The 19,925-nt window shown below is 38.9% G+C and overlaps 1 protein-coding gene across 1 annotated transcript in view; it reads left to right on the forward strand.

The window, feature by feature from the left end:
- Positions 1-19,925, forward strand: part of LOC110984790 (uncharacterized) — an 87,644-nt gene extending 67,719 nt beyond the window's left edge. The window contains exons 54-83 of the mRNA XM_087143525.1: positions 361-495; positions 840-971; positions 1,859-1,984; positions 2,677-2,814; positions 3,084-3,332; positions 3,938-4,078; positions 4,235-4,363; positions 5,010-5,132; positions 5,537-5,655; positions 6,387-6,624; positions 6,852-6,965; positions 7,648-7,767; positions 8,248-8,367; positions 8,801-8,893; positions 9,027-9,119; positions 9,283-9,342; positions 10,178-10,276; positions 10,737-10,829; positions 11,605-11,697; positions 12,395-12,484; positions 13,078-13,170; positions 14,259-14,360; positions 14,999-15,139; positions 15,303-15,412; positions 16,187-16,403; positions 16,658-16,742; positions 16,995-17,149; positions 17,502-17,776; positions 18,265-18,345; positions 18,481-19,925. Of these exons, the coding sequence (XP_086999651.1) occupies positions 361-495; positions 840-971; positions 1,859-1,984; positions 2,677-2,814; positions 3,084-3,332; positions 3,938-4,078; positions 4,235-4,363; positions 5,010-5,132; positions 5,537-5,655; positions 6,387-6,624; positions 6,852-6,965; positions 7,648-7,767; positions 8,248-8,367; positions 8,801-8,893; positions 9,027-9,119; positions 9,283-9,342; positions 10,178-10,276; positions 10,737-10,829; positions 11,605-11,697; positions 12,395-12,484; positions 13,078-13,170; positions 14,259-14,360; positions 14,999-15,139; positions 15,303-15,412; positions 16,187-16,403; positions 16,658-16,742; positions 16,995-17,149; positions 17,502-17,776; positions 18,265-18,345; positions 18,481-18,537 (3,821 nt within the window). The 3' untranslated portion in view covers positions 18,538-19,925. The remainder of the gene's footprint in view (positions 1-360; positions 496-839; positions 972-1,858; positions 1,985-2,676; positions 2,815-3,083; positions 3,333-3,937; positions 4,079-4,234; positions 4,364-5,009; positions 5,133-5,536; positions 5,656-6,386; positions 6,625-6,851; positions 6,966-7,647; positions 7,768-8,247; positions 8,368-8,800; positions 8,894-9,026; positions 9,120-9,282; positions 9,343-10,177; positions 10,277-10,736; positions 10,830-11,604; positions 11,698-12,394; positions 12,485-13,077; positions 13,171-14,258; positions 14,361-14,998; positions 15,140-15,302; positions 15,413-16,186; positions 16,404-16,657; positions 16,743-16,994; positions 17,150-17,501; positions 17,777-18,264; positions 18,346-18,480) is intronic.

Raw genomic sequence — 19,925 nt, forward strand, 5'->3', positions numbered from 1 at the left:
GCCCCCTCCAAAAAGACCGAAAATTGAAATGATCATAAAGAGGTCACAAGTCTCTGCGGACAGACGTAGCCATTTACATGGTTACACAAATATTTGGTAATAAACAACGTGGACACTGCACACCTGTTCGATGTTCACTGATTCGTCACACCCTTCTGGCTTTCATTTCAATTTTCACATTTACCCAATGATCCTGTTTCCACATCTTATAAAAATACTTTCAGCACTTTATAGTGATCCTTCAAAATAGTGTTGTATTCTTGTTGAAAATGTTTCATCTCCGGTGCTGGTCAATTATTAAGGACATTTTCCGATCGACGAAAATGCTTTTTAACCTTTGCATTTCTCGCCGCGTCTTAGATATTGATGAATGTACCAGCCCAAGTAACCTTAACAGATGTGGAGACAACTCAGTGTGTAACAACACACTGGGCGATTATCAGTGCATCTGCAATGCCGGTTACACTCTCAATAATGACCAACGGAGCTGTTCAGGTAAACCCAAATATCCCAAGTTCTATTCACTTCTCTCCTCCTAATAGCATCGAAAGATGCATGCAAAGAGGACACTGTTCAACTCCTTATAGTCAGCATCTCAAAATACAGTTAACTCTCATCACAACAAAAATAAAGGGACCAGACAAATACTTTGTTATAACCAGGACTGTAGTTATGAAAGAAGTGGAAAAGCAAAGAACACACAGAATTCAAGAAACTGGGGTTCCTGGGATGTTCTCTTTCATTAAGTATTTATAAAAGTGTTCTTCATGTCCAAAGTGAGCTGCATGTATTTGCCGAAATATTTATTCATTAATTATGTAAGTGCATTTGATTGCCAGATGCCAATGAATGTGACACTGGAACCCACAATTGTGACCTCATGAGCCAAGTGTGTGTCAACGAAGAACCATACTTCAGATGTGACTGTAAATCTGGGTACAAAAGTGCAACCTTTAATGGATCTTGCACAGGTATTCATGAATCTAAACAATGGATTACTATGTGAATTTATTCGTGTCAGTAATCAGAGCAAAGAACACAGCAACCAGATGGGAGCCCTGCTCTGGTGGTGTAATACTCGCGCACAGGTGGTGGATGTGGGGTGAATGATTCTTTGACTGATGAAGGTTGCTTTGGCTCTCAAAAATATGCGCACGGAATATGAATTGTTGGAATGCGCATGAATATACTGCAACCCAATGATGGCGATCCCTCAGTCTCATCCAGATATGGTCTTTGACTGTAGCAGTGGGGAGAACAGATATCAACTAGTCTCTGCCCTCTTTGCATCTTCCTGTCTGGGCATAGTTGATTTATAAATTACATATCACTAATTTGTGATTCAAGGTGAATATACCCACGTTCCCAGTGACAATTCTGAAACCATCACATTATGGCCTAAAAGAAAATGAATAAGTAAAATTAGAAGCTTTGCAGAGTGGAAGTTACATGAGCTGTAGGTTTTGGAGTATACCATGGAAACCATCTTTTCAGGAAAGCGACTCTCCTGAGGACGGCCAGAGTATCCTGGCCGAAACGTTGAGTTAATACTCACCGGTTCTTCTCAGAACCACACCTCTTCTAAAGAGACAGATTCTATGGTGAACCTGCGAACCTACAACTCGATAAAAGTAGTGAAAGTAGAATTATGATTGACATATGCCTGTTGAGAGAGCATGATATTCAAATATGTCACAAGGGCAGTCGACGAGTTCATCGCTAGGCTGATCAAAGAAAATTGTCAGTGGCAAGATTCGAGATGAGAGACCTAAAAATATAATTAAAGTCTGGGGATATGCTTAATTTTGGCTCTCCTGCCCAAGTCTCATGACAGTTGCTTTTTCATTAATTCCAACAGACATTGATGAGTGCTCAGCCGATAGTTTGAACAACTGCAGCACCGAGGCAGACTGTCTCAACAACAATGGCTCTTACACCTGTCTGTGCAAAGACGGATTCACTGGCACTGGACGGCAGTGTTTTGGTAATCACTTTATATTCTGAAATTTATAACGCTAGTTGTGAGTTACTTTGATGTAAAATTTATTTCAGTGGAAATTCTTGTGATAATTACACTATTTTGGTTGGTGTCAAATATCTGGCTATTTTTATAATACAGATGTACATGTATGCATTACCAAAGATTTTCAATTAGAATACATAAGTTAAGGACCAAATCCCTTGTCATGGTTGTCTGAAAGTGACAATATTGCCCTTATCAGATTGATAATTGTTATCGTAGCGTATTGGAAATAATTGGATGTCGTATATTTGGGTACATGACATTTTTTCCTTTTAAAATACCCGAATTACAGTATTACAGCTTTCGTAAATTGCTTTCATTGAGGAAGGACCGTCATTGAGCAAAACTATTAAGAGTATTGGCAAAGCTAGTTGGTCTGTAATATATTTCTGTACTTAAGCCTTAAGTGCAAATACTGATTCCTCATATTATGGCTTGAAAATATATTGCACCCTGCATATTTTCGTTGCCACCGCCCCAAACACATGTATTCATACATGTACATGTAACCAAAGTAGAATACTTATTTTCCCTAGCTACATATAACAGCTATATATAATATTGATGGAATTGTTCACGTAACTTCGGCTTTCAGGCCCTTTTTCTTTGGGCATTTATCTCACATCGAGAATGCATTTGAAATTTTCCTTTAGATATTGATGAATGCTCTCTGCCTGACAGCGACAGGCAATCTGCTAGCTGCAGCCCCATGGCGGAATGCACAAACCTTGAAGGCTCGTTCCAGTGCAACTGCACCATTGGATATGAAGGAGACGGAATGAGTTGTCAAGGTACGTATATATGGACATTACTAGTTTTATATGTTATCAACTTTAAAAAAAAATGAAAATGACGGTTTCCTTACTACATAAAGTTGTTCCAAAGTAGTTGTTTAGCTTTTCAAAATAGAAGAAATTTCTCTTTCGATTTTCTCAACTGCCTTTTTTCAGAAGAACGCTAACGGTTTATTGAAAACTGATCAATATGACAAAATAAAATGAAATATTAATTAAAACAACCTTTTTTGTGCTTTGCGTGTTGATATATGGCTCTTTTTCAGATATCAATGAATGCCAGAATGAGGACTCTGCATGTGCGCCCAACAGTACCTGCACAAACAACAACGGCAGCTTTCTCTGTGAATGTGATGCTGGTTTCCGTGGTGACGGCTTTACCTCGTGTAGGGACATCAACGAGTGCGAGGAGAATCCTGATATGTGCCACACCTTAGCAACTTGTAGAAACACTGAGGGGAGCTACCAGTGTGAATGCAACAACGGGTACCAAGGAAATGGCACACACTGCGAAGGTATGAGGCAAATTACCAGATTCGACTGGGATGTTTTACATGTCAATCACTGGATTTGGATGCAAATCACTGTTTCCCACAGCAATGAAATGAGGTTTTCTTTAGAGAATTAGTGTGTTGGACGCTTTTATCAATTAGTAAAATACAAAAAAAGAATGAAGGAGCATATACTCCTATTCTCTGAATTTTAAATGAAACGTGGCTACAAATGCATGCCCCACTTATTATATTTTGTACCTCTTTGCCTTGGTATTTTTGGTGTTGCAGAGTTCCGAATTAACACACTATTATAGCGAGTTTAGTTCCAGGGCGTCCCATTTGTTCTAGCTAGAGGCCTTTTATGAATATTAACCTCGTTTTTATCCTCATAAATGAAAGGTAGTAGTAGACAATATAAAATCTTTGACGTTCTCAAATCAATTTACCCATGCACGGATAACATAATTAAACAATCTTGGGATCAGTGTCTCCAACAACCTTAATCCTGCCGTAGTGATAAATTTCAATACATGTGGTTATACTTTTACATGATATTGTTGATCCTTGCAATAAGGTATTTCATTTACATTCCTTTTTAAAATTAAAATTTGCATCATTTTTCACAGACGTAAACGAATGCATAACCGGTGATAATGACTGTGCAACTCAGGCTTCAAACTGTTCGAACACTGTCGGCAGCTTTACGTGTCGTTGCATCGAAGGATACGTCACAGCTGAAGGTGCCCCAACTGGTAGACAGTGCAACGGTAAATATTTTGGTTTGTTTGATTTCATCATCAGTTATAAAGCAAGTCATGGATTTTATTCAGTCAAGGCTGGATCTAAAAGACTGTCGTGTAGCAGGTCTACACCACAAGGAGGTAGAGTGTTCATATTATACCTGTATGATATTGACTCCACAGATGTTGACGAGTGTGCACTGGAGATTGATACATGCGATAAAACCACATCTATCTGTAACAACACCATCGGTAGCTACCAGTGCAATTGTGTGGAAGGTTATGAGAAAAATGGTGCCAGCCAATGCGAAGGTAATGCAAATTTTACAAACTTTCGTCTACGCTAAGCATATCTAATATCTTCCAACCAGCGGCTCGTCTTCTAGAACATTGTTTGGTAGGCAGCAGTGTGATTTCAACTGATTACATCCTTTCAGTTGTAGACTAATTCATTAGCTGTGCTTTTCAAGAGCTTGGAATAAACTTTGTTAGCTCCTAGGTTTGAGCAGGTCACCAGAGTAGATTCAAGTACATAAAGTCTGGTCTGGAAGGGGACTGAGAATTGATACGTTCTTGAGAAGCTGGTGTTCTTATTTGACAACACAAACAGCACAAGTATGGTGATGCAAGCAGTGAAGTGTACAGTCTTGTGTAGCTGGAAATGATATCATTTACTTCTGTATATTACCAGGTGAAACTCTGATTTTTGTCAAAATGTACTTGTGTCTCTTTGATGCATGATTAGATTGATTGCTTCCTGCTGTTTCATCTTCCATATTGCTTTTATCACATTACTTCAACTCACTAAGGCAAAGTAACGAACACTTCCCTTTGATTTGAAATGTCGTCTGTGTGGTGGGAAGGCACAAATTGTATTTGACACATGAATACAGCGCTTACTTTATAAATTAATCTTTAATTGGTCTTCGTGTGTTAATATAACTGGCCTTTTTCCTAGATATCAATGAATGTTCGGTAGGGTCAGCATGCACAGTAAACCATACGGTTTGCTCCAATTTGCCGGGAACGCATGAGTGCAATTGTATGATGGGCTTCTATCAGCAAGGTTCAAATTGCCAAGGTAAGATAGATAAGTTTTCTGTCACATTGGGAGGAAAAATTATACTGTTGCTCTTGCCAGCGTGACTCAAACGCACACTTTCAAACATCCTAACCTGCTGAGAAGAACTGAGTCGAAGAAGTTAAAATTACGAAATTTTGCACATTATCTCATATCGTGTTGAGTTAATACCGTGCTCATTAAATTACCCATACACGGCAAATACAAATGTGGTGTAAATGTTAATACCATTTGTGTCTGTAGTCTACCAGTGGTTCTAAATTAACACCTGCGGTGTTAATGTTAACATAAGAGGATTTGCATTGTGTTTGAAGACATCTTTGATCGAAATCCCTTGATTTATGAAGTACCTTGCCATTATCAGTCATTACATTGCAATGGTTGGTTCAAATTTATATTGTCAGTGGCTCAGTCATACCAAGCATCAGCGGTGTTTGAGGTCGTCAGTGGGAGGATGGTTGGAGGACCTGACTTCAGTCTCGAAACAGAATCTGCAACATATCGCCAGGAATTAAAAAAATCTGTATGTACCTTGTTCAAACAACGTCCTTATCGTTGGGTGTTCCTCTATCCCATTGCTTTGAGTAATATGGTTATTTTTAACAGAGAATTGGTCATTGTTACTCAAATCAATACCAACATGGCAGCTTCTTTTCGCGTTCATTGAAAAAATCATCATTTAGAAAGTTCAGTTCTACCGCGAGAATGCTCAGTGTAAAAAATGCGTCGATGAGGGCAGCAAGCAAATCTAGCGATGTCATAAACGGTTCTCGTCCCTAAGAGTTTCTTGATTTCTTTAAAGCACAAAATGGGTTAAGGAAGTTAGATGTTTTACTCGGCAAATGATCACAGCCATCTGCCTTTAGTCTTGCCTTTAGTCTTGCTGCCTGTAGACTTTAGTCTTGCTTTAGTCTTGTGGAGTAAGGGACGGTTCAACTTTACCATACGACCCAATGTTGCTTCATCGTCAATAGAAGGCAAAATCCAAAGTCGCTGTCACTGTCCAGCTTCTTTAAATTCACATTTAAATGCAGGCGAGCACAGCGCTCACGTACACTGCTCACGCACACTGGAGCGTTCGCTACGAAATAATGAAACAGTCGTATAGAATGCAGAGACGTAGTGTGACTTTTGTTTTCAGTTCGCCTGATATGAAGCAGGACTCCAATTATTATTTCTCTTAAAATATTCTTTCTTATTTCTAATGGCAAAAAGTTGAAAATTGTTCATTTCCCATTCAATTTTTATGTTCAGATTGAGGCAGCTTTCAACGTTTCCTCGTTGTCCAGTTCCTTCAGAGACGTCGCCGTCACAAATTTGTCTCTGAATTCAGATTCCAGCGTGCTCTTGGAGTTTCTCATCAATTTCCAAAGTGAACACGAGGAGTTGGTCATTATCATGGCATTGCTTGACCAGCTGACTGGAAGCAGTGGGGGTCAGTTAGCGCCCAACCACAAGCTGATCAGACGGACATTTATCATCGGTGATCCAAGTAAGCCTCTAACAAAGCTGTTCTATATGATCTGATTGTACCCTGATAAAAGTGCTGTTGACGTTGCAAGCATTTTGATGTGGGAACGTGTCACACTCTATGGATTCTTTTCTAGAGTTTAAGAGGCCATTGATTTTATGCCGTGCCTCCGAAATACCACATTTACTGACAGGATGAGAGTCTCACCTGAAACGAACTTTCAATTACTGCTTTTTTCCCCATTATAGAGTGTAATGCAGCACCATGCATAAATGGCGGGGAGTGTTTGGAAGACAACTTGGCAATGGGTGGATACACATGCAGCTGTCCGTCAGGCTATAGTGGACAAAACTGCGAAATAGGTACGGGTGTCATAGAAAAGATGACTTCATGCTTTCTCTTACACTCAATATTTTGCGATGCCATTGAGAACCAGCTCTGCAACTGTGTCATGTTCCAAACAGTTACCTAAGTGGCACAATTTTTTTGTCTGTGTTGATGTAAAATGAGCGAAACAATCTGGTCCATAAGTGTGCCGTCACTTCAGTGTAAACCACGCCCATTGCACATGCATTGCACATAGAGTTACATGCATTGATCGCCGTTTACACGGATCATGGAGCCGGAAGTTAACGCGCTTTAGCGATCTTCAACTGGGAGCCAGAAAATCATGGCACGTCCGTAACTGTGACGAAGTCACGGATTGGATTGTGAACCGCAGTGTGTGTGTCTCTTTTTGATTTTCTCGCTCTTTAGAACTTGATGCGAAAGCGGATTCTGTAATAGGTGTATGCTCATTGTCAACAACGCCGAGGGGAGACTTTTATAATGGAAGATCATAATTCCATGAGTGGAATATGCACACAGTGGCAGCCATATCTCGAAACCCCAGGTGATTTACATAGATCTTAAGGGAAAATTCACCTGCTCATACTTCAACCCATTCTCCACTATGTCCAGTAATCAGGGGCTCATATACGCAGAAGCAACTCAATGAGAAATCGCTTCCTTTAGTTTTGTACTACAATGTGCATTCTTTTCCAGGACCGTGCGATGTCAATCCCTGTGAAAACGATGGGCAATGCGCTATGAATTCAACATCAAATACCGGCTACACTTGTACTTGTGGTCGAGGGTTCAGTGGGCCTCAATGCGAAACCGTTGGTGAGTTTCCCCGAGAAGTTGTTATGTGCCAGGAACAGGATGAAGGTTGGGGTTTTGAATGAAGTAGCAGAGCAAAAGAAGGTTCATAATCTTAAACTTCTGAAATTAACAAGTCATGTGTCGGAGATAATGCAGCCGTTGAAAAGTTTGGTAATTGGGATGATCCGCCTCTCTGAGGTATTTCTACTGTATAAGACTGAAGACTGAGAGTACCTTGTTTCAACAACTTGTGCTGTACGGGCCAACTAGTATCACGGATTTACCTTGTACCATCTGTGTGTTTGAGGGCCGTCTTTGTATTTCTTGGGTAACGACTCGGCAAAATTTTACTGTACTGTTGAAGTAGGGTAAGCAGTAGGGGGTTTGAAGGCTTCACACGTGCATGAGAAAACATTTGAGAATAATCCTCATAGTCCCATTATCCCAATATGGTCATGCTATAAAAGTCAACTCACACCAGATATATTCTAATATCCTCAGCACCTTGTCAAATGGACAACGACTGCACAAACGGAGCTACTTGTAACGATAATCTGAACACAGTACGTGGCTACAGTTGCAGCTGTCCTACTGGATTCATGGGACAAAACTGTGAGGAGGGTAAGTTTCAAGTGTATTGGGTATCAAAAGAATGAAAACTTTGAGTTTTAATGATATGTGTACCTGTACCAATGACACGTTGAGTTCGATGCCTTGCAATATATTTGAGACGATTAACTAAATACCATTCAAGAAATGAAAACCTCGAATAAAACTGAATAAAACTAATGACTCAATAAAGTTTACACAATGTATTATAAAAGATTCCGTGAGATGTTAACAATGCATGTTCCTGAATGAATTGGCTTGTATGATTGGTTTTCTTTGCGTTAAATATCATAATTTACTTATGTATATTATGTACGTAATGTTAGAGGATAACATAGACATAGTCCACCCCGTTGGTCATCTGTAAACAACATTTTGTGCAGTTTAAAGATGGCCAACAATTACCATCCTGTATAAAAATCATATGAATGTGTTTTCCAAATAGCTTGCACACTTTCTTGTAACAATGGTGGTACTCGGGATCTTGAAGCATGCTCGTGCATGTGCGCTGAAAACTGGAGCGGGCTTAGCTGTGCAGGTTAGTTTTATAACATTGGAATTGTATCGTTTTACATTTTATTGGGCTTTTTTTAAGGCAAGTTTGACAAACTTTGAGTGCTCAGCTCTTATCTCTATCTTTAATGTCATGTCAACCATTTTATTATTGGCAGATTGCCAACTGAACTGTATGAATGGTGGAATTCGGAACTCGGCTACCTGCCAGTGCTCATGTGTAAACAGTTGGATTGGAAATACCTGCACAGGTAATTATAAGGTGTCGGGCAGAATTCTTGACTGAATGCCACTCAAAATGTAGCATGATACAGAGCTGTAAATAGGTGAAAACAACACCTAGTGAGTTAAAAAAAATATATCAACGATTGTAGAGATTCGTTTGTCAAAATTCCTATTTCTTGCACTTTGCAGTCTGCAACATATCTTGCCCATCCGGACAGAACCTAGATACCAAGACTTGTCAATGCACAGGTAGGAAAAATAACAGGAAGTTGGAGCATAGGAAAATCAGTACGCCACTGGAAAGAAAAATGTAGGTCCAAACTGTTTGGACCTAAAAGTAACATGTTCACTTCTCAATGTTCTAATGCCTTCGTCATCTGTAAAGAGAGGACTTCAAACAATGGGAATGTGGTGTGTAATTTTGCCAGCTAGTAAAGTTATTGAAAGGCCTTAAGTACGTTACGTAGAATACATGTTCATTTGTTATACACAGTTATCTCTGTGCAGTGTGTAAATTTTATGAGGCAAACAAAAAATCATCACGAAAGTGTAAATAATTAGAAAGATATGTGGAGTTTTCTTTTGTTCCCGATAAACAAACTTAAATTTACAGATTTGGCTACAAATTAAAATTTACTGTCTAATAAAATGCAGTCGGCAGTTTTTAAAGAATGGATCGTGAAATATCAGGAAATGATAGTGAAATCAGATGTTTTAGCAAATGCTTGCTTTAGTTCTTAAGATGATTAGATAAGAGCAAAAGGCACGTAAATTGAACAAGCAATCCCAAGCAAACAGACAAACAAACAAACATACACCCCAACAAAACAATCAACCAACAAATAAAAACATGGAAATTAAAAAAACATATATTGGGCATTAAATTTGGGCCACTGATAAAAATCCTTTATGGTTCAGAGGTTATGTGTAATGTCAGAAAGAAACACTTGGAAAAATGGAGTAAATAATCTCCCTTTAGCATGGGGAAAAAGACAAAGCATTATCGAACCGTAATATATTACAATACAATCTGATAAATAGTGCTCGTCTGTCTTTCACTGCTGCATATTGGATTTTTGTGCAGCGTGTCCTTTTACATGTTTAAATGGTGGAACACTGAATGAGGATACCTGCCAGTGCACGTGTGACCCAAATCAGAGGTGGACAGGCGCAAATTGTTCAGGTAACCAAACCAGTTCCTTTCTCTTTTCTCCTGGAAATAAAAATGAAAATATCACGTTTTGCATTCAGTTACACATATACAGTTTATAATTTGTGTTCACGTTTGTTCTCGTTTATGTTTATTGATTTATTTGATTTATTTTTGTCATGGCTGTAAGAATATTGACTGGTGAGCGTTTACTTTACCGGTGCTATTGGATAGTTTGCATTAATGTTATTTTGAATTCCATTCCGTTTGTAGCTTGTTCTATTTATCTGCAGGAATGGGAATTTATCGTTGTGTTACGCCATACATGTACTGTATACTCAAGAGGATTTTTTAACAGTGCATCTTCCTTCACAGGAGTGTTTGTTCTTTGTTAGTCTTTATCAACCGGCAGCCAAAATCTAGTATTCACCATGAAATTGACAGGTAGCAGATTGTCATTTAGATACTTATAAGCATGTTCTTTTGTAAACAGTATGTCCATTGACATGCGTAAATGGTGGACAGCTCAACTCAGAGACGTGTCAGTGTGCATGTGTTGGCAGCTGGATCGGAAACACCTGTTCTGGTAGGTGTCATGCACGTGTAACTTTAGAGACCTCATTGCTGTCTGCATCTGCATTGGTGTTAACCACATAATCCTTTGCATTGCAACACTGTACCATCCACAATCGATTATGGTTGGACGTGGTACGAAAGAAATAGTTGCATTGACCTTGTGACAAAATCCACTTATTGACAGTTGAGTTTATGAGTAGTATATAGGGATATTCAGTCCAATACAGGAATAATCTTCTTTTGCTTTGAAATTACTTAAACCGATTATGCTTGGCACTTGGCTGATTTGATATCACACCCTGCCTAATCTACATACAGATATTTATCAGCTGGAGAAATAGTGATTGTTTTCACTGGTCCACGAATAAGCAACTTCAAGGCTTTGAATAATTTAAAAAAAATGGAAAAGCATTTAACGAGCAACAAAGCAACCAGCCTAACATAGCTAAATTGAAAGACGCACCTCTATGATTGGGTGTCCCCACTGTTGTATATTCGCTTTTCATGGTACTAAAACTGAATTTTAAATCATTATAAGGGAAATTTTGCAAGGTTTATTGAGACATCAAACGTGACCGTTCACATTTTTAGGACCTCGGCTTTTGGGATAGGTGATACTGATTTTGGCCATATTTTCAGAGAAATGTTTGCAAATATAAATCACACCGCTTGTGAATGGTTTGATATATGATTATGAAAAAAACAAGGATGCCTTCTTTCCAATGTTGAAAACAGTCTCCAAATTACAGATAAAGTTCGACAGAGGAGTGGTAATTTTGTTGCAGGTTGTCAACTATCCTGTGGGAATGGTGGGACCCGGAACGATGCAGCATGCGAGTGTGCATGTGACGGAAACTGGATGGGCAATACCTGCTCTGGTAAACGCATATTTGTAGCAGCTTCGGGATTTTTAAAAAATCTTTAGGAATTTTTTTTTTTAAACAACCAAAAAAATAAGGTTATTCATGCACGGGTGTGCAACTTACCCGTAGGCCTTGGAAAAACAAAACATAATCCCGGTTTTGAGAAGTGTATTTTAATGTCTAGAACTAAATTATCCAGGAAATTAGACCCAAAATATCAGAGTGTAGAACAGTTCAAGAATGTGGAATAGAAATTTGTAGTAAGTTTAACGACCTGACACTGACACCTGACCCTTCTTTTGTTGTGTACAATACTTTGAAAAGTGATCATGTTATAAAAATCCCCGGACGTCTGCTTGTCGTGCAAACGTTTATAACCTCAGCTGACAAAGCGCTCAACTATTCCAAAGATTAAGGAATTTGTTAAAGATCGTGAAAGGTTAAAAACTAACAGGTTGTCTTTGATTTTTGGCATGTTTATAGCACTTGAAGGTTTTCTCGTTCCGCCTGTGACCAAGACAAGGTTCGAGGTCGCTATCTCTTTATATAGCATAATTAATGTTTTGGAAGGTCAGTAATGAATAATAGAATTTCACGTAGAATTTTGAAATGACCAAAACTGAATTTCAAATACGGATGTTGAAAGGAGTGGGAAAACAGACACATTGGAGGTGGTATAAAATGACGAGGATCCATTTAACTTTTTTTACAGAGTGTCCACTGAATTGTGTAAATGGTGAACGCAATGTTGAAACGTGTCAGTGCTCATGTTCTGACCACTGGACTGGAACTACCTGTTCAGGTGAGTTTTAATGAAACTTTTAAATCACGATTTCAGATGAAATTGTTGACTCTGTCAGAGGATATTTTGGCTCAGTCAACAATTAATTTTGTAAACCTTTGGAACTCGTTGTTATCATCTAGTTGCCTGTATGTAATTTTACTCAATATTCGAGTTCTTTCCCGCTGTTTTATGGTCGAAGCGTGAATCAATTTGCGCCATGTAGTCAGGGTAAAGTTGGGTGACACGGAGACCTGTTGCCCAAGGGCTGTAAGGCAGTTACATCCTGGTTGAACGGAAAATTGTACACAGAGATCTACTCTGTGGGATATTCGTGAATTACATGCTTTATCTAGATCTTTCTGTACTACTTGCATGAATGCTGTGTGATAAACTAGACTAGACTCGATTCAGCTCATAGAATATGCATCTCTGTAAAAGAATCCACTTTAGCGCTAGTTGAAAGCGCCTAACAAAACTTGGGAGCAAGCACACGTCATTGACAAACACGGGGTGCAGCCCCCTAAATTTGGCCTTGAGTACAAGAGGAAGCGATCGTCCTAAAATCAGTTCAAAATGTACATACCGATGATCTCTTTTAATTCTTCTTGTAGATTGCGACTTGACCTGCTTGAATAATGGAACACTTGACGCGGCCGCCTGCCAGTGTTCATGCAGTCAGAGTTGGAAGGGAACCAACTGCTCAAGTAATAACACTAAACCAGGCATTTCACACCGTGATGAATAGCGTTACAAATGGGAACTTGTAGGATGCAGGCAGTTGAAAGGATGATAAGACTCACTGAAAGACCACAGATTTCCCTAAACCGTGCGTGACACTGAGAGAAAAAAATCCATGCATCCTTGCATTAAGATCTCTTTTTAAATGTACATGGGGACTGAGTATAATTAGCATGTTCGGCGTACGCAATCCTGTATCAAAATGTCTTAGTAAAAGAATAAATACATGCATAAATGCAAAAAAATTAATTATGCAATCCAACTCTGGTTCTCCCTATTTTTCACATATATTTATAACTGAGGCCAACAACCCCCATGACACTCCAGCCAACAATAAGTATCTCAAATCTCACCATCCTTTGTCAATCAGAAGATTGCAAAAACCAGGAATAAAAAGGCAGGAATTCATGGTACTTATTTGTTCCCAGGCATGTGGGTTCTTCCTGGCAGAACAACACCGTGTTTTAGTATACCAGGCAAGATATGAGACAGAGGGGTACCCCCTAACCTGTCAAATTCATATACACACTGTAGACTATTGTTACCTAATACATCCCTCCCTGGAAGTCTGTAAAGAATTCCTGATATTCCAGTCAAACAGTGACAAGCACAAAGGCGGAAGGGGGCTCTGTCCGTCCCATATCTTGCTTCAAATGTGTTTTAGGCTACGTCTGAGTGGGGTAGATCGGGGGGTTCAAAACTTTTGCCGAAAACCTCAGGGGTAGTTAACATTGCATAAAAAGGCTATTAAAATAAACTCTGGCCCATCCAGCGGAAAATAATAATTTTCAGCTTTGAGTTCGTGCCTTAGCGTTAATGGTTGTTATTTCTCCTTGCTTGATAAACTTAATTTTGGAGCATACTACAATATTTGTTCAGCAAAACTGTCTCCCGTGGGCCTATAGCTGTAGGTGAAACACTTGTTATACTGCTAAGACCAATTTTCAAGATCACCGACTGGTTCTCAAAATTATTTTTTTGAAGATCACTATCCCTAATAACACATGCTTCTGTCTTGTGGTTTCTGTGTTTGTGCATTGCTTGTATGCATCAGGTTGCGATCTGTCTTCATCTAGTTGCTTGAATGGAGGTTCATTTTCTGCAAACTTCTGCGAGTGTGTTTGTCCATATGAATACGCTGGACGAACTTGCGAAGGTAGCATATGTAAAAGATTTCTAGTTTACTGTTTCGACCAAGAGGTCTCTCAGTACAAGTGTAATTTATGATTTTATATACATTAAACTAAAAGCTTCCGTTTGTGGTTTTTTTCGTTCTTTATAATGCAGGTGGTAACGAATGCAACATTTGAATAGCATTTCATTTTGAATTTTTTCACCCACCCGGAAAGATTTTCATGCCAAGAAGGTTTTTGCACATTACTCAGCCAAAAAACATTGTACAACTTTTTAACACAGGTTTTTCCCATTCTGACATTTTCAGTGTCCTCTTAGTTATATTTTAACCAATCAATGGTCAGTTTCACCTAGAAGATGAGTTACATAATAGTTCTGAACGCGTAAAGTAAATTACGTAAAAGGTTTGTGGCAGCACCATGTAATGACGTCTCTTTTTTGTGAGTATGTGTGGTTTTGAAAAGAACCTGAGGATACTCAACGTTTCGGACAGCTGGCACTGTTGTCAGGAGACCTTTTTTTTCTCAATGTGCAGAGAAAGCCTCTGTCAATTGATAAATGCAGGCCTTTACAGAAATAACTAAAAGACGTTCATGTTGAATTGCCTGCTTGACAAAACAAATTTCAGTCATTTCATGGGCTCCTATTCTTTGCTTTTAGTTACAAGTCCGTGTACATCAGGCAACTCTCTGTGTAGCGGGACGGGGCAGTACTGTCTACCAGTTAGCAATGACGTTCGTTTCCAGTGCCAATGCAGAAGTCAACGAGGTTTCTTTGACAACGGGGACAATTCATGTAGAGGTATGTTATTTCCATTCAATTTTTTTTCCTGATTTTTGAAATACATTAAGAAACATAAGTTTTTTAGGGGAGAAAACCCACATAAGGTCACATGAAAATCATGATAGAATAACCGTAGAATGGATGCTTAGCTGACATCACAAAAAATTGTTTTTTGTTTCAGAACGCCAGGCAGTGCAAGTCACTTTCATACTAAATGTGAACTTCATCTCCGAATACGAAAACCCAACAGCGGCTGCGTCAAAGCAATTTGCTGGAAGAATTACTTCAGGGGTAATACACCAGCTAATTTTCGGATGCCCTATTTACAGTTGTGACTTATTTCTCAACATTGGTAAAATTTGATGCAAATTGCGAATCTGTACAATGAGTATTCTTACCTTTATTTCCATAAATACAATTGTTACAAAGCCCCATGCGCACGTCCTGCTACTAGATACCAATGAAAGTGTTCACTGTAGCACATGCTGTGTATGAGGCTGGATGAAATTATGGCCCTTGTTGTTCCACCTTTGAAATCGTACGTAAAGGAGGAGAAACGAACAACATTTTGTGCGCTTCTAATGAAGAGTATTTACAGCAAGCCATGAGTGCAGTTTCGTGCGGTAACTTTAGAGCCTTGTGGACCAGGGGTAATCTGATAATTGCAATTTTGTTGAGAAATTGGGCTTTTGGTTAATAAATTGCAGTGGGTTGGGTTTTTTTATTGTTTCGCACACGAGGAAAATTTGAAGTATTCCAGTAAATACTCTCCAAAACCGGCAGTCTGTTTAAAGCGGCTAAAATCATACTTTGTAAAATGCGCCTTGCAGAGCTTTGCGCAGTCTTGAATTTAGTCCGGCACAAACTGCATAAAAACTGCGTCTTCACCTGCCAAAGACCATCCCCCACGCGATTCTTTGATGTAAAGATACTACTAACTACTGAGAACAGTGAGGAAGCTTTCATGTGAGATTCATTCAGTTCCATAATCCACCTCTCTATTAACAAATTGCTGTCCGAAAAGATATTGCTAGCTTATTATCCTTTGTTGCTGTCACTTGTCAGATCTTGAATGGACTGAGGGGAAGTGCAACAACTGAGCGTGTGTTTTCGGTGCAAGTCATAAGTATGAAAAGCGGGAGCGTGGTTGTGAGCTCAGCAGTAGCATTCCAAGGGAGCCTTCCGGCGGCAGACGCCATCAGGAGAGTGATAGAAGATGGTGGTGCAATAACAAGTGACGGTGGAACTATTCCCATTATACCCAACTCCGTCGTGGTAACAGGTAATATTATTGTTCTTAAACTGTCAGGCGGTATTTAAATTTTTCTTGGAATAGCCGGATTGCCATCCAAAATACAGGCCTTTGCGAGAAGTAAACTTCGCAAATCGAACACGAACGTGGTTCACTGACTAGAGTGCTTAGAAAATGTGCAGCTCAGATACACTTGTCATGACTTTTATGTATATTTTGTAAGGTGTTGAAGTATTCGCATTAATGTCCTTGTCATTTTTGTCTCTGTTTCTCTGTTTTACTAGACTTACCGACAGACTGCACATCAGACACTTGTCAAAATGGTGGAACTTGTGAAAGATCCACTTTTGGCCCGCAGCTTACCTGCAGGTAATATCTCGTTAGGAACAAGGTGTGCAGATACGGAGTGGACAAATGTTAATGTTTTTACCACAGGTTTCACTTGTGTACATCTTGATGACTTTGTATAGGGGATGGAAGAGTTCTTTACTTCTGGACGATCCACTTAATATGCATTTAAGACTGAGTAAAACTTCATTTGAAGGTGCTATAGTGGTAATAATTAACACCAAGAAATATGAAATAGGTAAACATGTAAATTCATTTGAACTTTCGTTTTAGTTGTCCACCTTCGTTTACTGGTGAGAACTGTACAAGTCCACTACCAACGACATTGACTCCAGTACCGACTTCTACAATGTCTACAGCTACAGTATCGACGTCTACAACGTCTACAGATACAGTATCGACACCGTCCACATCAGCTGCTCCAGGAGGTATACGACTTATCATTGCCATGACTTTCCCTCACTTATTTTTAACATGTCTCAGCAGACTTTGAAATTTGCATGTGATGTGTTAGATCACAGGCAATGAAGGTTCCAGCACATCGGTACCATCCTGATGTGATGAATACATGAATAGACGTAGGTGTGGACTTTATTGTACAGTATCAACACATTTCCGTGAGCCATTGTTCACGTATCCCAGATTTAGGTTTCTCCCTTTTAAAATATTTAAGAATGTTTTGCATTTCATGTAATTCTTTTTGTGAAAAAAATAATAATTCAGATGGTGTGAAATTTTGGAGGAAAAATTTCGTCAAACTTCACTGTGTTTGTATTCCAGATGGCTTGTCGCCTTTGGCGGCAGTTCTCATCATAGTGGGGTGCGTTGCTCTCCTTCTGATCATAGCCGGCTTGGTTCTCTGTTTCTGCATTCTGATGAAAAATCAACAGGCAAAGGCTCTAGCTCATGGCCCCAGGGAGCGTTTTAGTTTTGAGGGTCTCAGAGATCCTAGCATGTCCTCTGAAGTTGATTACAGTCCGACAGAGCACAGTGAAGATGAGAGGCGGATGAATCGTCTAGCTCAAGTTATGCGCCAGTCGCCGTACCTGCAACAGGTAAAATCAAAGTGCTCCATTAAAATGTCTTGTCCCTGCACAGATTTATTTTTTTAATGGTATGAGGATTGGCTATTCAGTTGAGCTCATTACTGAAAGAAAAGTTGGAAAAATGCATTTCAGTTGAGCACAACTATAAAATGATGATAGAATTTCCATGGAACCGCTGATAATTACTTGCCGTTCGGCAAACAGAAACTGATTCTTCCAGACGTGTGATTAATAATTCTGTTTTCTTTTTACGACTTACGTGAAGGTTATCAAGAACAAAGAATAAATGACAAATGTCTTTTGCATTTACCAAATTATGAAAAGTGTTACTTTAGCAAGTTCCTCGACCTGAAAGTGTTGTGAAATTTGCTACGGGATCCGGATACAAACGGGTTAGGTCTCAAGACTTTGGACATCTGTTCATGTTTATAAACAGAACTGTCTTCGTTTTCGGCGTAATTGGTAATCATATTCGGTTTTCTTTGTGTAACACACAGACTCTCCCTGCTCGAAGGGAATTCATCCGGCCTTTTTATGTTACTGGGATGGAAGAACTGCATCGTTACGAAGAAGAATTGGTAGGTCTTGCTGGACGGAAACTTTGCAATTTCGATTTATGTATTTGTTTTGATTTCATTGTAAATGACTGACGCATTGATCACAACTCTTAATAACAAAATGTTGTCTTTTGGTATGTGTGGTTAATTTCACAGCGTGATGGAGGCAATGCAGCAGGTCGTGTTGTGTATAATCCAATCCTGTATCGCTAAACCATTACCGGAGGATATTCTAAAGCTTCCAAGATTGCGACAGCTGCCTTTATAAAATGTCAACTTTACCTTGGAGAAAAGTATTAAGACCACCATCATCAACGACGATTAGCAATTCCGTTTAACTCTAGTGGCATTCGCCCCCGCCAACACCATATCATCCTTTTATTAGGGTACTGGAATTTTACTGCATTGATGGAACTTTACAGATTTGATATTGTATAATCAGTTTATTCTTGACAACTCCTTCTTTTGAAATGACTTTGGGAGAAATTTCCCCTTCAGTAAGTTTCCTAGGTTAATATGTTTGAAAACAAATGTCCCCTTTCCCCCAAGCAACTGTGTTTTAGAATTTCCTCCCCAGTCCACCTGAGTCACACTTTCAATGGAGCTGTAATATTAGTGTCCCAATTTTAGTTCTGTGCATATTCATGGTAAATTTTGCCTGGATATGTTTGGCTGAAAAGGAAAATATTTTCTCTATCGGACTTTGCTTTCTCACTGACTTTTAAAAAGATACATTTCGTTTTGGTTCATTTTGATATGCATTCCTTGCTTTTAACTCATTTGCTTAAAATGAAAGTAATAGTAGTGGAAATGGAATAACTAATCAAATGGCGTAATTGAATTTGCTTTATTTGCTTAATTGCTAAAGCATTTAATCCACTGGCGGTTGGACAGCGTGTGTCTTTCCGTACCTTGAATAGACAGCGTCTGTTATTGTCAACGTACAGTTTCTTGATTATTGCCACATGCTGTTTGTGTAGAATAATTGATTTTAGGTTTTGTGTAACAATCAACCTTTGGATGATATTAGAAACGGTTTATATTGTTAATGACACATGTAGAATTACATATTTGTATGTATTGTAGTTACATGACACGTTTGCGCATCAATTACTTTTATGCAGGCTATGAACGAGTTTGACTTCGATTAGTGTAATACTCAGAAAATAATTTTGCATACCTTTTACTTTATAAAATGTTAAGAAGTTTAATGTCGGTCCGGGAAACAACACGAGTACACTCCACTTTAAGCATCTTTCCACTTAAATAACATGCATTATGCAAAAGTGAAACAGTTTTCATAGTATTCACACTATGTTAAAATATTGGCACGCCCGTGGTTTATAATTTATTGTAACACAGTCGAGTTCACTTTAACCTGACACCACCCGCTACGTTGTGGTATGGTGCGAAGCGTATAGGCAAATAAAACTGTCTTCCAAAATAAATTTATTGTGAACCGTTTGAAACGTTTTGTCTTTCAGTAACATTTTATATTGCATTTATAGTTTCGTATTAAGTATAACATATATTTTTGGTGTAACGTTGTCAATAGTATGTTTGAACAAATGTAAGTGGTGGAATAAATCGTGATGGAAACA

Source organism: Acanthaster planci, linkage group LG11 (assembly GCF_054643075.1).
Source record: "Acanthaster planci isolate LZ-2023a linkage group LG11, COTS_SCS, whole genome shotgun sequence".
Taxonomy (NCBI): Eukaryota; Metazoa; Echinodermata; class Asteroidea; order Valvatida; family Acanthasteridae; genus Acanthaster; species Acanthaster planci.